The 18,288-nt window shown below is 38.9% G+C and overlaps 1 protein-coding gene across 4 annotated transcripts in view; it reads left to right on the forward strand.

Annotated features, from left to right (window-relative positions):
* LOC132821765 (U2 snRNP-associated SURP motif-containing protein-like) overlaps window positions 1-18,288 on the forward strand; it is an 86,612-nt gene that overhangs the window by 27,581 nt on the left and 40,743 nt on the right. For all 4 annotated transcript variants that reach the window (XM_060834520.1, XM_060834522.1, XM_060834519.1 and 1 more), the window contains 7 exons: window positions 499-566; window positions 675-790; window positions 2,702-2,734; window positions 2,818-2,900; window positions 3,942-4,107; window positions 6,744-6,952; window positions 10,575-10,618. In XM_060834520.1, the coding sequence (XP_060690503.1) occupies window positions 499-566; window positions 675-790; window positions 2,702-2,734; window positions 2,818-2,900; window positions 3,942-4,107; window positions 6,744-6,952; window positions 10,575-10,618 (719 nt within the window). The remainder of the gene's footprint in view (window positions 1-498; window positions 567-674; window positions 791-2,701; window positions 2,735-2,817; window positions 2,901-3,941; window positions 4,108-6,743; window positions 6,953-10,574; window positions 10,619-18,288) is intronic.

Below are 18,288 nucleotides of genomic sequence, written 5' to 3' on the forward strand. Positions count from 1 at the left end.
GAGACTGACTCTTTATTCAGTGATTAAAGGGTTTTGCCATCTCCCAGTTGGGATTAATTCACAAGTTGTGGGTTCAAACCCTACCTTAGAAGTTGAATGTGCAAGCTAGCCTGAAAGTTTAGTAGTAGTGCGCTGCTAGGTTACTATAGGTGTTGAAAAAGATCTCATTTGCTGTTCAGAAAGTGTGTTGTTCTTTCAGTTGTGACTAAAACGCTTGCAAACAAGAGGAAAGATTCAGTCTCTCATACCTGTTTCGCCATTTCATGAGAGCGTTGCTGATTAATACCTTTAATTTCTTCCATTTTCCTTGAATCTGGGTCTTGTTATACTCTTTTCTGAACAACCAAGCTCTGGATTAAAATTAATTTAGCTGGCATCTAATGCATTTTGTGTGTGTTTCATATTTTATCCCCCCTTGCGGGCAGAAGTATTTCCTGACTTCTGAATTACAATTGAATTTTTCAATCAATTTCAATAATAATATTTGAATTCTTTTAGCCTTTAAAGAAGGGTGAAAAGGAGAAGAAAAAAAGTAACTTGGAGTTATTCAAAGAGGAATTAAAACAGTAAGTCAGCATTAGCCAATTTCAAAAAAGATTTTTGATACCCTTTCTTAAATGAAGAGTTAAATCTATTAGCATTATTTGGAAAATATACTTTGGATATGGTTTTAGAATTCAAGAAGAACGTGATGAACGGCAGAAAACAAAAGTGGGTAAGGATGCTCCTTTCAGGCCTAGTCGATTTGAGCCTCTGCCATCGGAAGAGTCGACGCAAAATCGCCGCTCTTGTGAGTAAAATCTTGTACCAGAACTGTAAGCCAATCCAAAAAGGCTGATTTTTAATAATGGTTTGGGTCCTTTTAAGTCAGACTTGCAATCTTTTTTATATTCCATAAATACATACGCCTGCGAATCAGGAGCAATGCAGTTTCATTGTTGTTGATGGGGTTTGGTTTAGCTCAGTTGGCTGGATGGCTGGTTTGTGTTGCAGAGTGGCATCAACAGCATGTGTTCAATTCCTATATCGGCTGATTTGGAGATGCTGGTGTTGGACTGGGGTGTACAAAGTTAAAAATCACACAACACCAGGTTATAGTCCAACTATAACCTGATGAAGAAGTGTCGCTCCGAAAGCTAGTGCGCTTCCAATTAAACCTGTTGGACTATAACCTGGTGTTGTGTGATTTTTAACTTTGTATAGGCCGAAGTTGCCATGAATGACAGTCCTTCCCAACCTCTCCTCTTTCTCTCTCTCACCTGAGGTGTGGTGACCCTCCAGTTCAACCACCCACTAGTCATCTCTCTGTAATGAGAGAACAGCCCCATGGCCTGATAAAACTGTGGTGACTTTACCTTTTATTGTTGCTAACCGTCCCAAGTTGTCACATGACATCTGAATTAACTTTACAATTGTTTTCCCATTGTCTAGTAACCATTGTGATTTAAAACTAAGCTTGGAAAATGTTCTAGTGAGTATTCAGGAAACAAAGATTCTCCCCTCGATAGTGCATGCCTTAAGAAAAAAATCAGATTTTAATCAAAGTTTACACTATTCCTTTATTCCGTCCCACATAACATTCCACATTTTTATTTTACAAATAAGAGTTGAATACATAATGCCAAGAAGTTAACGAAGAAAGTGCAGGAGTAGAAAAAATTTTGTCTGATGGTAGTACATTCTGGCAAATTGGCACATTCTCCCTTTTTAATAAAAGTCCATTTGTAGCTGTGTTTGATTTGCTGATTGAAGCATAATACTTTAATATTATGTAATTTTATTTGGAATGCAATTCTATACTGAAACACTAGGAGGTGCATGAGAGCAGTTTAAAGTGCTACTACCTTAAGTGTTGAGCAGTTCTTCTGAGTATCCTTAAGATTGTTATTTTTTGTTCAACATACCCTAGTGAAATTCTGTCAAAAGGGTTAGTGGACACAAATCTATACCCATGAAAGAGTACCTTCATATCCAATTGTTGATGAATAGTTCATTTCATTTTTAATTCTAAATTTGAAGTGTTCCAAAATATCTTTGGGGCATGTGCTGTGTAAAGTCAAGAAGAACACATATAATCTTAAATTATATAACACTGCAAGCACTGTAATAATCCACAGCTGGATTATGTGTAATAATCCACAGCTCCTGTTTTTTCAATTCGCATTCTCTGATTGGAGAATATTTATGAATAGTTACAGGCCATTGAACCTAATAAATGTTTTGGACTCTTTTCCACCTACCTGTTGATTTATCATGCATAACATTAATTATTTTGCTGTCTTGCTGGTCACTTTAGTGGCCTTCACTTGTCATTTGTATCTTGTTCATTTTTACTTGCTGGTGAGAAAATATTATACTTCCTGTTATTTTTAAAACTTGTGTACATACAATGATACAAATGTCAGTTGGCTGATGCATTTGGCAGTGGAATAATATTGTGTAGCAAGCACAGGAAAAATTGTAACACAGTTTATACTTGCCTGTGGAATTTTATCCAGAGTGTTGTTTGGTTCATAGGAATAAAGAGGAAGTGGTTTGGTTCATTGGAATTCTGTTTTGGGTCTCCTTTATATTTGCATGAAATAGTTTTCCCAATCTTGGAGTAGGTACTGTTGATTTGTGGCTGTAGTACGTTTAGTACCTTAAGTCTTGCCCTTTTTGAAAGTAAACACACTCAACAAAATATTATATCTCTTTCCAGCTGAATCTTCGAGGAGAAACAGGCAAACTAATGGTAACTATTGCTACAGCGTTTTTCAAAGTGTTAAATGTTCTTTCTTATACGATATTATTTTACTAATTTGTTTTGTCTTTTAGCACTTGAGGAATTTACTCCTGGTTCTCATGATGCAGGCGATCCAACTACTACCAATTTATATATTGGTAACATTAATCCGAAGGTAATTTCAAAAAAATGTTCTTAGTTATCCTGTCAAAGAGACAAGCACAGTTTTAAATGGGAATTTTGAAGTAATTATATTGGTGTGGTAAAATAAACAGCCTTGTCAGACCTGTATTGATATAATCTGTCCATTGATTTAAGACCATAAGACATAGGAGTGGAAGTAAGGCCATTTGGCCCATCGAGTCCACTTCGCCATTCAATCATTAGTCTGGTTCTCTGGAATTTGAGTGGTCTGTGCTATACGTGCAGTTATGTTTATTTGCATCAGTTGGGTTTGGTTTGTTAGCTCTTGTTGCTGCTGATTTATCCCCATTTGCTGCCTGTCCACCTGCTTTGAGCTCCATTTCTTGGGATTGGGCCTGCCTTTACATTTAAAATCTTGACTAAAATAAATAAATCTGAAATGAAAAATTAATAACTGTAATGGTTACCGTGTATCTAGTGTATTTCTGTTAAAAAAAAAATTACTAACAGAAACTTTAATCAAGTAAGAATAAACCATATTAGGTCTGGCCCATGTTTGACTCCAGACCTACAACAATGTGGTTAGTTACATGCTCTCTGCAAAGACTCTTGGTCATTGGGACAGCTCCACCATTTCCTCCTCCTCATGGGATGCTTAGGGATAGCAACAAATTCTGACGAAGCCAGCATTTATGAATGTTTTGGGTTTGTAAAATATTGTTTATCTAAAATCATGAGATGGTGAATAAACTTGAACAATATACAGTTTTGCTAGAATTCAGTAGTTGTGTCCAAGTTCACGATACGGTACATTTTAAAAAGAGTTAATGACAAATTAATTTTAAGAACACCACCGAATTCTTCCAAAGGAGCTTTAATGTTTATTTGAAGCTTTAATAAATCTAGCATGACATAGTTGTATTCTCACAGAACATGAATATAAATTAATTTAAATTTATAGGTCTGACGGGTTTATACTGGTGAGAAGTTATTTTGCTGCTTTGTAGCAAATTATTTCATCTAATCACTAAATTTAGTTGGTTTACATAAAATGTTTCATTCTTACGTACAGATGAATGAAGAAATGCTGTGTCAAGAGTTTGGACGCTTTGGTCCCTTGGCTAGTGTTAAAATTATGTGGCCCAGAACAGAAGAAGAAAGAGCCAGAGAGAGAAATTGCGGATTTGTAGCTTATATGAACAGGAGAGATGCTGAACGAGCTTTGAAAAATCTGAATGGTGAGCTGTTAGAAATGAACTTGCTGTCTTGTCAATGTACAATCATGTGGGAAGTATTATTTTTGCAAAATGTGTTTTGTGTAATTATCAGGTTGAATTTCAGAAAATGATCAATTCTTTATGTATTCTGCACTGGCTACAATTTTACATGTATCTGTCTGTCTCACTTCTGTACCCTTGTGGTAAAACTTTGACTTTGTTCACAGTTGCTGTGATGCATTGTTGGCTGCTCCTCTTTACTCTTGTTTCTGTTGTGTTATATACCCGTTATGCTCTCTTTGTGTAATTGGATGGATTTGGTGGCATTTTGATCTGTTGACTGAAGTATTACGATGTTTTTAAATTCCATTGCCTGGCAAAATATCCATTTCTGTTAGCAAGTTGTTTTAAACTTGGCTGCTTTCATTATGCACTTCCCTCACTAATTAAAGTCTTTAAGGGAGGTAACAGATGAACATATGAATTAGAAACAAGAGTCATCCAATCAGCCTTTCAAGTTTATTTCACCATTCAGAAAGATCAAGATTGATCAGATTATGACCTTAACTCTGCATTCCTGCCTACTCTTGATAACGTTTTCAGCCCTTGCTGAATTTATATACCTCTGTCTGAAAAACCTTTGAAGATTCTGCCTCTCCCACCTTTTCGGAAAGAATTCCAAAGATTCATGACCATCCAAGTGAGAAAAATTTACGGAATCACAGTTTCAAATGGGTGATCTTGATTTTTAAAGAGTGACCCCTAGACTAGATTCTCAACATCCATCTGTGAAGACTCTGCAGGATCTTGATCTTCCAATCAAAAACCCATTTATGTCTCCTTTCTGTTTCCTGTTAGCCAGTCAATCCTCTATATCTGCCAGTAAGCTTCCCACTACACCATTTAGCTTTTATCGTTTGCAAAGCCTTTGTGTCACCATATCCAATGCCGCCTTAAAATCTACATATAGTGTATATCCACTATTCCTCTTTCAAACAGGTTTTACCTACTCAAAGAATTTCACCAGATTGATCAAACATGAACTCGCTTTCAAAAAAATACATTGACTCTGCTTGATTACCATGAACTTATCCAAGTGCTTGACTATAACTACGTTAGTAACATCTTTTAACATTTTCACTGTAATAGATGATAAGCTTGTACCTTCCTGCTTTCTGTCTCCAATTTTGAATAAGAAAGTTACATTTGCTACCTTATAATCTAATGGGACGGACTCTGAATCGAGGTAGATTTGGAAAATTAAAGCTAATGCTTCAACTATTTTACTCGCCACTTCTTTTAAGACCCTAAGATGAAGTTTGTCAGGACCTGGAGGTTTGTCAGCATACCTCACTAACAATTCACTCAGGATGACATGTTTGATGTTTGGCATTTTCCAGGATTTCTCTCTCTTTTCCATTTCCCAACTTATTGTTATTTCTGGGGTGTTAATTTTCTCCTCTATAATCAAGACTGATGCAAAATGCTTGTTTAGTTCATCTGTTACTTGCTTATTTTCCATTATGAATTCTTCAGTCTTGCTTTCTATAGGATTAATGCTCACTTTAACTTTTGCCATATTTAGTCATTTATAGAAACTCTCTTTTTATATTTCTGGCTAGCTTTCTTGCATACTCTAACCTTTCCCTCTTTATTAATGTTCTTAGTCATTCTTTGGGCAGAATAGGGAAAAAAAGGCAATATTGTGACCTGTCTCTCTATATAAAACATGTTTCTCTTCTTATGATACTGTCTTTATAATTTCTGGTTAATCACAAATGCTAGATTCGCATTTGGAATATTTATTACTAATTGAAATGTAAGAGATGTTTCTCCTCAGGCTTATCTGACCTTGGAACGCCTTAACTATTGGGAACAATCCAGTGCAGTGGTTGAGAAGGTTCAAACAGGCATACACTGGTAGCAACCAGTGGGGTGCAGAAAGCTCCATCTGTCACCTTCGAGCAGCCACAGCAAAGCAATTCTTATCCCATTTCATTCCAGATGTGTTGGTCATTGCTGTGGCTTTTAACATGCTTTCAGATGTCGTCCTTTATGGTTGCAGGGTTAAACAAAAACTTGAAATAAATACTGGATGGGCAGAGGGGGAAAAAAAGAGAGGTTGTAGGATGAAGGCCACAGAAATTGTGAAGAGACCAAAATGGAAAGAAGTAAGAAAGGCAGCAGTGATGGAAGTGCAGATGGTAGTTTTGAAAAAGTGAAATCAAACTGGGACTTGTAATTAATCAGAGTTATTTCCAGGGCTCAATAGTTATGGTATTGCCACACCTTGGTACTGGTGTAGTCCCAGGTGATTTAACATGTGGAAGAACTCTTTGTGTAAAGCAAATGTGGCTGGAAAGCATGTATTGCTTGGAGGCTAGCTGCTTAACCAGCTGAATAAAGTAAAAATTCCTCTGGTAATCTTACTTCCTAAGAACTGGTATGAGAGTATTGATTGAATTAAAAACCTATTTGTCCTCGTTCCTTTTCAACTATGCATTTAGGATCAGAATACAGAGGTAGAATAGTGACATGTTGCTTAAAATTAGACTAGACATAACTTCAATGTAAACCAAAATGCTGTGCATTGATAGTTTTAGGTAGCACCTAACTCTGCATCCATACTTGAGTTTACAAAGTTTATTTTCTTTTAGGGAAGATCATTATGGAATTTGAAATGAAGCTGGGTTGGGGTAAGGCTGTGCCTATTCCTCCTCACCCAATTTATATTCCACCTGCTATGAGGGAGTTGACTCTACCACCACCCCCCTCTGGATTACCTTTCAATGCCCAACCACGGGAGAGGCTAAAGAATCCTACAACTCCAGTGATGCCACCGAAAAATCAAGATGATTTTGAAAAGGTAATTTGAAAAGTCTAGGTGAGGACACTATTGGAATAGTTGTCACTGCAATTGAACTGTGTGTTTGCCAATCATGGTTTTAGGACAGAGTTCTAAATAAAAGTAAAATAAATGATAATGAACAACGTGATAAAGTTTTATTCAATATGTTTTCTGTATTAGTTAGCATAATTTTCAGGGATAGAAATCAACTTTTATATTTTTGGCCTAAACGAATGAATTTCTGCAAAGCTTTTAAAATGGGAGAGTGGTTGTTAGAACTCGGTAACAGCGGTTAGAAGCTGTAGACTAGCTAAATAGATTTCTGATACAAATATTAACACCCAGAGACCCTTAATTTTTAATTAAACCTCCCTTGTCCAATGAAAGGTATGAAAGAATAAATTTGTGTTTATATAACACCTGAATTTTTTTTTAAAGTGCAAGAGAATATGATAACTTTAACAGGGAATGAGAAAAAGACCATTCAACTCATCAAGCCCATTCCTTCCACAAGCCATACACAATTTACGTCTATGGGATTCTGCCCATCTACCTGAGGGAGCTCAGCAAAGTTTCTACTCGAGAAAAGACAACTCTGCAAATATCTAATCCCAAAACCTTATTAAGCGAACTTTGAGACCATCATAGTCTCTGCAAAATAGTGACATTTTAAATGTATCCTCCAGTAAGGGAGGGCAAGTTGTTTAAACCCTTGCCTTTTATTTTTTATTTCTGTTTGAAATCCTCTCTTGAGACAGAAATCTTGCATTTAGCTTTTAGTAATTTTCATTAATTACCCCAGACCCCAAATCCCATTTCTGCGTAAAATATCTGGTAGATGTTTACTTCCATCAGCTAGCCTTTTTCTTTGAAAAAGCTGCTGCTGATTCCTTCAGTTTGAGTTTGACATGCATTAGCTGATTTTAAAAGTTATTCCTAAATACTCCATTTTCTAATGAAATGCGCTACTACGGTGTGGTGTTCCTAGTTTTTGACTTGGAGTGCAGATAGTCAATGATATACAGAGGAACCTCGTTTATCTGAACGAGATAGGCATGCAGTATTTCGTTCGGATAATTGATTATTCAGTTAATTGATTCAATGCCTCTTCTCTGGGACTCAGAGTTTTCTGAAGTTAACTTTTTCCTCGCTCTGAAAATGTGTTGCTGGAAAAGCGCAGCAGGTCAGGCAGCATCCAAGGAGCAAGAGAATCGACGTTTCGGGCATGAGCCCTTCTTCAGGAATGAGGAAAGTGTGTCAAGCAGGCTAAGATAAAAGGTAGGGAGGAGGGACCAGGAACCTATTGCATTTCCAACGCCCCTCCTCCCTTCCTTTTTATCTTAGCCTGCTTGGCACACTTTCCTCATTCCTGAAGAAGGGCTCATGCCCGAAATGTCGATTCTCTTGCTCCTTGGATGCTGCCTGACCTGCTGCGCTTTTCCAGCAACACATTTTCAGCTCTGATCTCCAGCATCGGCAGTCCTCATTTTCGCCTTTTTTCTCGCTCTGCCTGTCTTGTTTTTTCTTTCTCTCTCTCTCACTCTCTGGATTTGTTTCTGAGCAGACACACACGTGTGTAAGAGACCTGCAGCATTGCTGAAGCCTCCCACCCCCAATCAGTTCAATGGGATTGACACAGCAAGCTGTTGCCAAGTCCGCTCCCCATTCAGGAGACTAGGCAACAGCATAACACACAGGAGCCCACATCCACACCCCCACCCCATCCAACAAACCTAACCCGACACCCCAACCCACTCTGCCCCCCCCAATCCCGCCCCTGTCCAACCTCAGCCCCCCAACCGCACCACCCAGTCTGCCCCATGCCCCCGTCCAACCCTCCCAAACCCGACTAACTATGCCCAGCCACATCATCCACATCCCCCCTCTGTGCACTCCCGCCTGCTCTGGAGCAGTGTACTGGACACCCACAGTAAGACTGCTGCTGCCTTTAGGGAATGAGTCTCCAAATCTCTCTTTCTCTCTCTCACTCTCTCTCTCTCTCTCTCACTCTCTTTCTCTCTCACTCTCTTTCTCTCTCTCTCTCTTTCTCTTTCTCTCTCTTTCTCTTTCTCTCTCTCTCTTTCTCTCTCTCTCACTCACACACACCCTACAGTTTTACTGACACCTTGTGACAAATGCCACCTTTGCTCTGTACAGGATAACGTTGGACAGATTATCTGGGAAAGGGGGTTAGGTACACCCCTGTGTAGAACTCCAGGGAAAGTTTTGGGAGAGAGAGTGGGCACTCAGTCATTAGGAGACGGTGCCTGAGCTCTCATCAATATCCAGGAATGTGCTTGGCAGCATTTCAGTAAGCCGAGTTCATTGTTAATCATCCTAAGCAAAAGACGCCATCAGTGTTGAAAACATCTCTGTGATGTAATATTTCTATCAGGACCTGAGATCTCCAGATAATCCAAAATTCCGATAACTGATATTCGAATAATTGAGGTTCCTCTGAAATCATTCATCATTGGGAGTAACTCCTTCAATGCTGTGAGGGGTTATGTTTAACAAAAAAATGCGTGCCTGTCTTTTGTGGGGCTGGTTTTGCATAGGTGGTTAGACAAGAAGCAAACTCTAGAATTTGCTCTTATTAGCAAAGAATAGGCTGCAAATGTGAGAAGGGGTGTTAGTTTAATGCTTCAACTTATGCAGTTGTACTTACTTTTTCTGAACTTCTACCTCTGTCCACAAAATCTAAAGACTTATTTGCATTGTAATTTAGTAATAGACAGGTGATCCTATTCCAGGCATTTAATTGGAAGATCTATTCTCACATGGAAAATTTTTAACTTTAAAATCATTAATTAATTCATCGAAGAAATTAATATCAAACAACGTCTGAGAAATTTGTATATTAGTTGCCTGAAGTTTTCTCATGATGACTTTATACATTTTTAGAAATATTTGACCAGCTGTTTAGATATTTTCTTTTGACTAACTTTGTGCATTTGGTCTGGGACAGCATCTGAGATTACTAATTGGCATTTAAGGTTAAATTTCAAATTTATTATTTTTATTGTATAAATAATATTAGATTGTACTATAATTTGAAAGTGGTGATCGAGAAAGAAAATATAGAAATAAGCTATGTAGGATGTGACCGTTTTTAAGAAGATGTAACCTATAAGCTTTCAGTGAGTGGATTGCATGCTTCTTGATGTCACAAATTGAATTTTGTGTATCTAACTATTTCCAAGTTGAGCAATTAATGTTCACACATCAACATGGGAAAGTAATAACTCAAGCATGTGTTATGTATTTATACCCATCAAAATAAATGAATGTATCTCACCACTTAGTAGTACTTGGATTTGACATAAAATATAACTTCTCTTTAAAAGCATCTGGACTGGTTCTTATTTACAAGTTCCTGATCTGTGATTTGTCCTAGCTCTAATGCCATTGCTATAGTCAAGACAAATATCTACAGTTATTTCTATCCCTGTTTTTCAATATTAACTCATTTCAGTTGTCTTAAGTACATTTTGTACCTTTTAACTTTAGAGTCATAACATGTGTTAGGTTCTTGAAGGATTTTAAAATGCATTTGTATTTATATTTTTGTATACTTGCTGCTTAAGTTGCCAATACTCATATATCCTATCTTTATTATCTGATATGACTTCATATACAGACTCTGTCGCACGCCATAGTCAAAGTGGTTATCCCAACAGAAAGGTACACATTTCTTCATTCATTTTTCATTGCTGCTGATAGTGGAAAATATCCCTTGTTTAAATTGACTTCTCACATGAATCATATGCTTTGGGCTAAGTTTCTGGATAGCTGAGCAATGGTTCCCTTGAATGTTTGGGGCTGGGTATATACGTTTAGCATTTGCTTGCAGGCTTCATTATCATGGGAACTCGCGTTACAGGGCTCATTCTGTCAGTTTGCAGCGCATCATTGTAATATTGGCATCTCCAATACCTTCCATAAGCTACAGAGTGTGTACAACATTTATTGGCATTTTGGTTGGTTGCAGGTATCCATGCTGAAGCCAAATTAGCCACAATTTTTAATGTTAAATATATCTCCCTCTTTTCTAAGCATGTTGAATGTACAGTTAGAACAGAGCTACATGGATTTGGGTTCACTGTACAATTTACAACTGAGAATGACAACAGTTGGATCTGGTTAGGTTGAATTTATCAAAAGGTTGCATGCAAAAGCCTTGTTTTAATTTGAAGTTTTCACTATTAAGCTCTGAAACCTATATTTTATCTATATTTTAATCAAGGTGTTTGCAAGCTGCTGGTAAACATTATTTAAACGTTAAGTAACTTCAGTGAGATGTCTCCATATTCATTTCATTTTACATACTTTGAGGTATTCCAATTGACTTGTCATTTTAGGCCCTGCTAATTGGCTTTAAATATAATGTCTAAATCAACTCAAAATTGGGACAAACCTGGTTACTATGGTGCAAACTGCATGGCGTTTGTTGCTGCATCAAATTCATTTGGATCACTGTCTTGATGGGAAGTGAAACTGAATTTACTGATGGTTCCCACTTAACAACCAAGTTGCAAAATTAATTCTATAGTTAAATTTAATTTAGATGGCCGTGTTTTTAGTCTAATGTTTTTAGTCTAATTGAGCTTTTAACATCTTGCTATTTTTCTAACAGTTTCAGCAAAATTGCGATAATTTTATTGTAACCATTGACAGTTTAAAACTATTTCAAATCAATTGTGATTGGTCTATAGAACAATTATCTCAAAAGACTGAATGTGGTATTATTTGCATAGCTGAGAAACTAGGTGGAAGCAGTCTTTATCCATTGGATCGTATAAGATATGGATCCTTCTTGAAATATGCAAGTTGAAGGTTGGAGGTTATTTTGATTGCAGAATATCCTTTGCATCTCTTTGGTGCAACCTCATTGCCTCATTGTCTTCAGATCACAGAATTAGCTGTATGTTCTATGTTTCGAAGTATATTTATGGCCTTATTTATGGGGTGGAGTATGTTAAAAAGAACCTGTTAGCGGTGTTCCCTTGCTCAGCTGAATCAGAACTTTGCCATGCAGTGTGCATTCATCAAAATTCTTAGTGAAGACCATCACCAGGATTTGACAATGTGATCGGCATTGATCTTTTAAATAAACTCTTCATGACGTTTGACTTTGGCCATGGTGAACAGCACAAGCTGAACCGCTTGTTGCAGCGAGGGACCCGAACAAAGCACCACAGAATCAATTGGGAAAGTATTCAGATTTTGAAGAGTCATTGTACGACCAGATTCATTGACTCGAGTTGAATCACTTTCTAAAATAAAGATCCTTTATTTGTTGGCTACCACAATTAAGATTTTAGTTTTAGACAAATGAGATCTGCACAGTGTACCTTTTGACAACTTTCGGCCTTGAATAGTTGCTTCAGGAAATCTGCCAATTATATTGGATTTGATATTATCACAATTTATGGTCTTGTTATCATCTTGTTCAATTAAATTGTAGTTTTCAATGAATTTTTGGCCTTTTATGAATGAAGATGAATACTTAGTTTTCCATGCATCCACTTGCCTTCATTACCTGTTGGTGATTTTTGTTAGTGAAAATTACTAACTTGAAAAATCTGAGGGTACTGGATGTTTCTCAGCTGATTAGAAAACGAGCCGCACATTTCTGTTTCATTTTAAAAATAATGCTCTGTCTTTGAAAAACTCAAAACATTATATGATATAATATTGAATTTTTTTCATGGCCAACAAGAATTGGATGCTGATCGACAAGTATTAAGAAAGCATCACTGGGTGAAAATGGTTTGATATTTGTTTCCTTTATGTTGACTGCTTTTCAGAATAATTTTGGCAGTTCATAGTTTTATGTTTCACTGAGTCAACTTTAGGCATTGTGTAATGGAAGTGAGTTTGTACAAAATTACTGGGTTTATCAAATCTGTGTTTTCCCTCCCTGCCAATAGAAATGTCACTCCAGCGCACGCACGCACGCACACACACACACACACACACACACACACACACACACACACACACACACACTATATTCTATCAAATATTTCAGAGCAACGTTAAAATCTAAATGTTTTTGCATTTATCATTTCAAAAGTGGTTATGTAAAATATAATGCCTGGGTGGATGAGTTATGTCATTAAATGCTTCACAACCATTAACTGAGTAAATATATCTGGTTTTGAGAACAGGGTTTTGAATAAAAACGTTTTAAAATAATGGCAGCCAACATGGGTCATGGACAAGATTTAAGTTTAAATTCCTAGATCACATTGAATTTGCAAATTATATGGTAGAGGAACAAGAATTAAAAATTTTTGAATATCAGATACTTAAACTGATGTGCTCTCTCAAATCCAATTCTAAGGATAGTAAACAAAATTAATTTGCAAAAGAAATAGTCTTTTTGTTTACCAGGTTAGTTCCCATCACAGCTGCAATGCTTTATGTAGTGGAATGGTTCCTAACAAGTAAAGGAGAAATTTGCTGTAAAATTCGATGCATTTATGTTTTTATTTAAATTTTAGTATTGGTGGAAAAAAAGCTTTGCACCTTGCACTCATTAGGATACTTTACAAGAAATCCCAGTGTAAAGGGAGAGCAATGTCTTTACACTGTATGAAAAGAAAGTCCTGATTTAGCAATTGGACTTTGGTGAAGGCATGCCATGCAGAACACACCAGTCAGGTGATGACTGACAGTTACTGTCAAGCTTTGTTTAAATTTAAACCAGCCAGATTGACATTTTTGAGCTTGACATTGTCTTGAGACATGGCCTGGGGACTGGCTGTCACCCGTTTTGTTCAGTGTGAAATAATACAGTGTGACCAATCAGTGTCAACCCACCTGGCGGGTGCAAAGTGAAAAACCTTGGCATTACTCAAGTGCTATACTGCCAAACAAATTTATGTAATATCCCTAATTTAATTTCAGTATGACTTTGAGTGTTGTAGTAGCTCCATAGTGGTATGACATGGATTTTCACTTGCCAAGTCCATATGGGGACAAGAAACAGCACCAGGACATGACAGTAATAGAGCCTGAACTTGTATATACGATGGAAAATTGGTGGCAGAATCATCAAGCTGTTGGCATTCATCAGATGCTCAAAAAGTGGAAACTGGCAAAAAGTTGCAGTAAAAAAGTGTGCGTGTACGTGCGCGCGCTATTTGGAGACTCACCTCCCCCTCTCCGCCCCCAAACCCACCAAAAAGGCAGCAGTAGTCTTGTCGTTGGTGTCCAGTCCAGCTGCCCAGGAGCGGGAGCAAGGGCGGAAAGGGGTGGGGGTGGGGGTGGAGGCAAGGGCGGACAGGGGTCACACAGGGGGTGGGTGTGGGTGGGGTGGGCAAGGTTGGGGGCGACAGTGAGTGGGGTGTTGGAGAGGTAGGAGGGCAGGTTTGGAGGTGGGGCTGGAGGCAGGGTTGTGGGGTGGGATTGGGGGCAGGAGGGCTGGGTTAGGGAGGTGAGGGGGCAGGTTTGGACAGAGTGGGGGGGTGGGTTGGGCAAGGGCTCGCACGCGCGCTGTGCTGCTGCTAGTCTCCTGAACGCGGAGCAGACTTTATAGAAAACTCCAAGTGCCAGAGGAAAGGCATTGAATCGATTAACCAAATAATCAAATATCCTAATGAAATAGTGCCCAGTCATCTCGTTCGGATAGTTGAGGTTCCTCTGTATTCGTATAGCTTGGTGTAGATTTTCTAAACATTTCACCTGGGGGATCATGTCTGGCTTGATGAGCGGGAACAGAAGATAAAGGACTAAAAAATGTTAGGAAGTTGATGAAAAGTGCTTGCTTGCAAATATTAGATTGGGACTCCTGTGTTTGATGCATGTGAGCAGGGGCAAACAAAAGTGGTAATATTTTGAGGTATGAATTAGATATAATCCATAAACGCGAAGGTTTTTTTGTATTGCAATCATTGATTTCTAATGATAGGAATGAGTCAATTTTTATAATGTCTGACTTACTTTTGTGTTGGGCCAAAGAACAAAATTAGAGCATTTGACCATCCCGCCTCAAGCGACTCTCTGTGTGGAGTTTGCACATTCTCCCCGTGACTGCGTGAGTTTCCTCCGGATGCTCCGGTTTCCTCCCACAATCCAAAAATGTGCAGGTTAGGTGGATTGGCCACGCTAAATTGTCCATAGTGTTAGGTGAAGGGGTAAATGTAGGGGAATGGGTCTGGGTGATTGCGCTTCGGCGGGTCGGTGTGGACTTGTTGGGCCAAAGGGCCTGTTTCCACACTGTAAGTAATCTAAGTCTGCTCTGCCTTTTGATTGTGGCTAACCTGTTTCTCTGCCCTATTCTCCTGCCTTTGATCCCCTTACTAATCAAGAACCTATCTATGTCTGTCTTAAATACACTCAAATGATGTGACCTCAAAAACCTTCTGTGGTAATGAGTTTGACAGATTTGCCACCCTCTGGCTGGTGAAATGCATCCTAATCTCCACTCTAAAGGGTTGTCCTTCAGTGGGCTGTGACCTGTGGTCCTAACCCCTCCTACCAGTGGAACCATATTCTTCACATCAACTCGATCCAGTCCTCTGTATTTTGTAACTCTCAAATGGACACACCACCACCACCACTTAAAAGAATCTTACTTCGTCAATACCTCAACCACTCCTCAAATGACAAGCTCTTCGTCCTTGGGAGCATTCTTGCAAACCACCTCTGGACCCCATCTAATGCCAGCATAGCCCCATGGGGCCCATATTGCTCACAATATTCTAAATGCACTGTGACCAGAGTCTAAAGATGTACAGATTAGGTGACTTGTCATGCTAAATTGGCCATTGTGACTAGGGATGTGGAGATCAAGTAAGTTAGCAGAAATGCAGGGTTACAGGGATAGGGTAGTGGGTAGGTTTGGGTAAGGTGCTCTTCAGAAGTTGGTGTGGACTCGATTGGCTGTAGGAAAGCTATGATTATACATCTTTAGCAATGCATCCTTGCTGTTGTATTTTAGTTCTCTCAAAATGAATGCTAACATTCCACTTGCCTTCCTAACTGCCAGATGAACCTGCATGTTAACTTCAAGAGGATCTAGAATTGGGACTTCCAAGTCCCTTTGTGCTTCAGATTTCTAAGACCTTTCCTCACTTAGAAAATAAGTTACACCTCTGTTCTACCTATGAAGATGTATAACCCCACACACTCCCACATTGTTTTCCATCTGCTGCTACTTCATCCCATCTCCTAGCCTGTTGGACTCCTTCAACTTCACACTTCCTTGATACTACTTGTCCCTCCACCTATCTTTGTGTCATCTGCAAACCTTGCAACAATGTCTTCAGTTCCTTTGTCCATCTTGTTAAGGCATAACATGAGTAGTTGTGGTCCCAACCTTGCAAAACTCCATGAGTCACCAGCTGCCATCCTGTTGAAAAAGTTTGGTATTGTTTACTTTATTGTCTTCCATTTCCATGATTGTGACTAGATTCACCTAATTATTGAATCTGTATGAACTGTGGTGTTACTCAGTCTATAAGTTATGCTTGTAACTAAAGTAGACTAAAATATTATTTCACTTATACAAATAATATATCTGAAATGTGTGCACTGATAGTACGTGGTGATTTTTCTTTAAACAAGTTATTAAATTATACCTGGTTTCACAATTTTTTTTCCATAAAAAATTGAGGTCAAATTTCCCCTTTAGTTTCTCATGGATCCTCTCCAACTTTAGACTGAAATGTTGTCAGAAACTGGCCAGGTAGCAGGAGCTCTCAGTTTGATCAGGATGTGTAGTCTGCTCATAATGCAAGGGTTGGACAGATCTTTGCTGATTCTGTGGAAGTTTTTTAAAAAATTATTAGCTCTGGATAAACTTGAGTTCAGCTCCGTACTTGACTTGTGGTAAATGAAGGTGTGCAAACTATCCCACACCCCTTAACTGAGCTCACAGTGACAGAGACCAATTATATTCTCCATGTGTTCTTCATCAGAATGAGGGGCTTCAGGTCAGACTTTAAGAGGAATGTGGTCTTATCAGACTGATTTAATTATCCTGCTGTTGAAGATATATATTTTTAAAAAGAGGAGGGAGCAATTTTCATTGATTATGCAGTAAATATCAAGTTTCTTCATATAAATGGAACTGATAAAGTAGTACAAAATTTACTTTGAGGGGCTTGCCTGGTGCTGCATGGTCACCTTGTGTCTTCCAAGTGTTTCAAATATATATTTCTGTTACCATTTTTGCAGTCATTATCAAATGATAGATGTAAATGTTCAGGAGTTTGCAATAGTGTATTTGTCAGGTTTGCCAGTCTTGTGACATTTTTCCTTAGCAAGAGCTCACCCACCAGGTTGGCTTGTGCCTCTGTGAAGCATTGCATTGTGGAAAGAAGCTGTAGTTCTTCCCTGTTGGATTCAGCTGAATTAATAAACTGGTAGTGGAACAAAAACAGAAATAGCTGGAGAAACACTGTAGGTCTGGCAGCATCTGTGGACAGAAAGCAGAGACAACGTTTTGGGTTTGGAGATGCTTCTTCAGAACTGATTGCATCTAGGAAAAGATGGTATATATGCTGAAGATGTTTATGAGGGGGGGGGGGGGGGGGGGGGGGGGGGGGGGGGCGTGGGAGGAACTGTGTTACTGCTGTGTTCCCTGGCCAACGTCTCTGTTTTGGGCCTGTTACATTGTTCTAGCAAGGCTCTGTGCAAGCTGGAAGAACAGCATCTCATTTTCTGCTTGGGGACTCTGTATCCTTCAGAATTCAATATAGAGTTCAGCAAATTTACAGTGTGAAAACCATCTTCCATGTCCTTTACCTATCCCCACGCCTCTGGCCCTATCATTACATGGGCTGCTTTTATCACAGCCAAGCCATTTTCACCCACTAAGGGTCCCTTTAATCAATTTTTCTTTCTCCCCAATTCACTATTATCCATCCTTTTGTTTTATGCCCAACTGCTGTTTGTCTCTCTTGGCTCCATCTCTACCAATCTCCTTCGTCTACTGTCTACCAACAGAAAGTGAGAACTACAGATGTTGGAGAATCAGAGTGGAGAGTGTGGCGCTGGAAAAAGCACAGCAGGTCAGGCAGCATCCGAGGAGTAGGGGAGCTGACGTTTCGGACATAAGCCCGTCATCATGAATGTGAGGAGGGAAGGGAGCTGAGAGATAAATAGTGGGGTCGGGGGAAGGTAGGAAGAATGGCAATGGGTGGATGTAGGTATGAGGTGATTGTGATAGGTTGGTGCGCAGGGTGGAGCAGATAGGTGTGAAGGAAGATGGACAGGTAGATGAGGTCAAGAGGGTGTTGCCAAGTTGGGGGAGTCGAATCTGGGATGAGGTATGGGGAGGGGAGGGGAGATTTAGAAACTAGTAAAGACGATGTTGATGCCGTGTGTTTGGAGGGTCCCAA

The sequence above is a fragment of the Hemiscyllium ocellatum genome, chromosome 13 (genome assembly GCF_020745735.1).
Source record: "Hemiscyllium ocellatum isolate sHemOce1 chromosome 13, sHemOce1.pat.X.cur, whole genome shotgun sequence".
Classification (NCBI taxonomy): Eukaryota; Metazoa; Chordata; class Chondrichthyes; order Orectolobiformes; family Hemiscylliidae; genus Hemiscyllium; species Hemiscyllium ocellatum.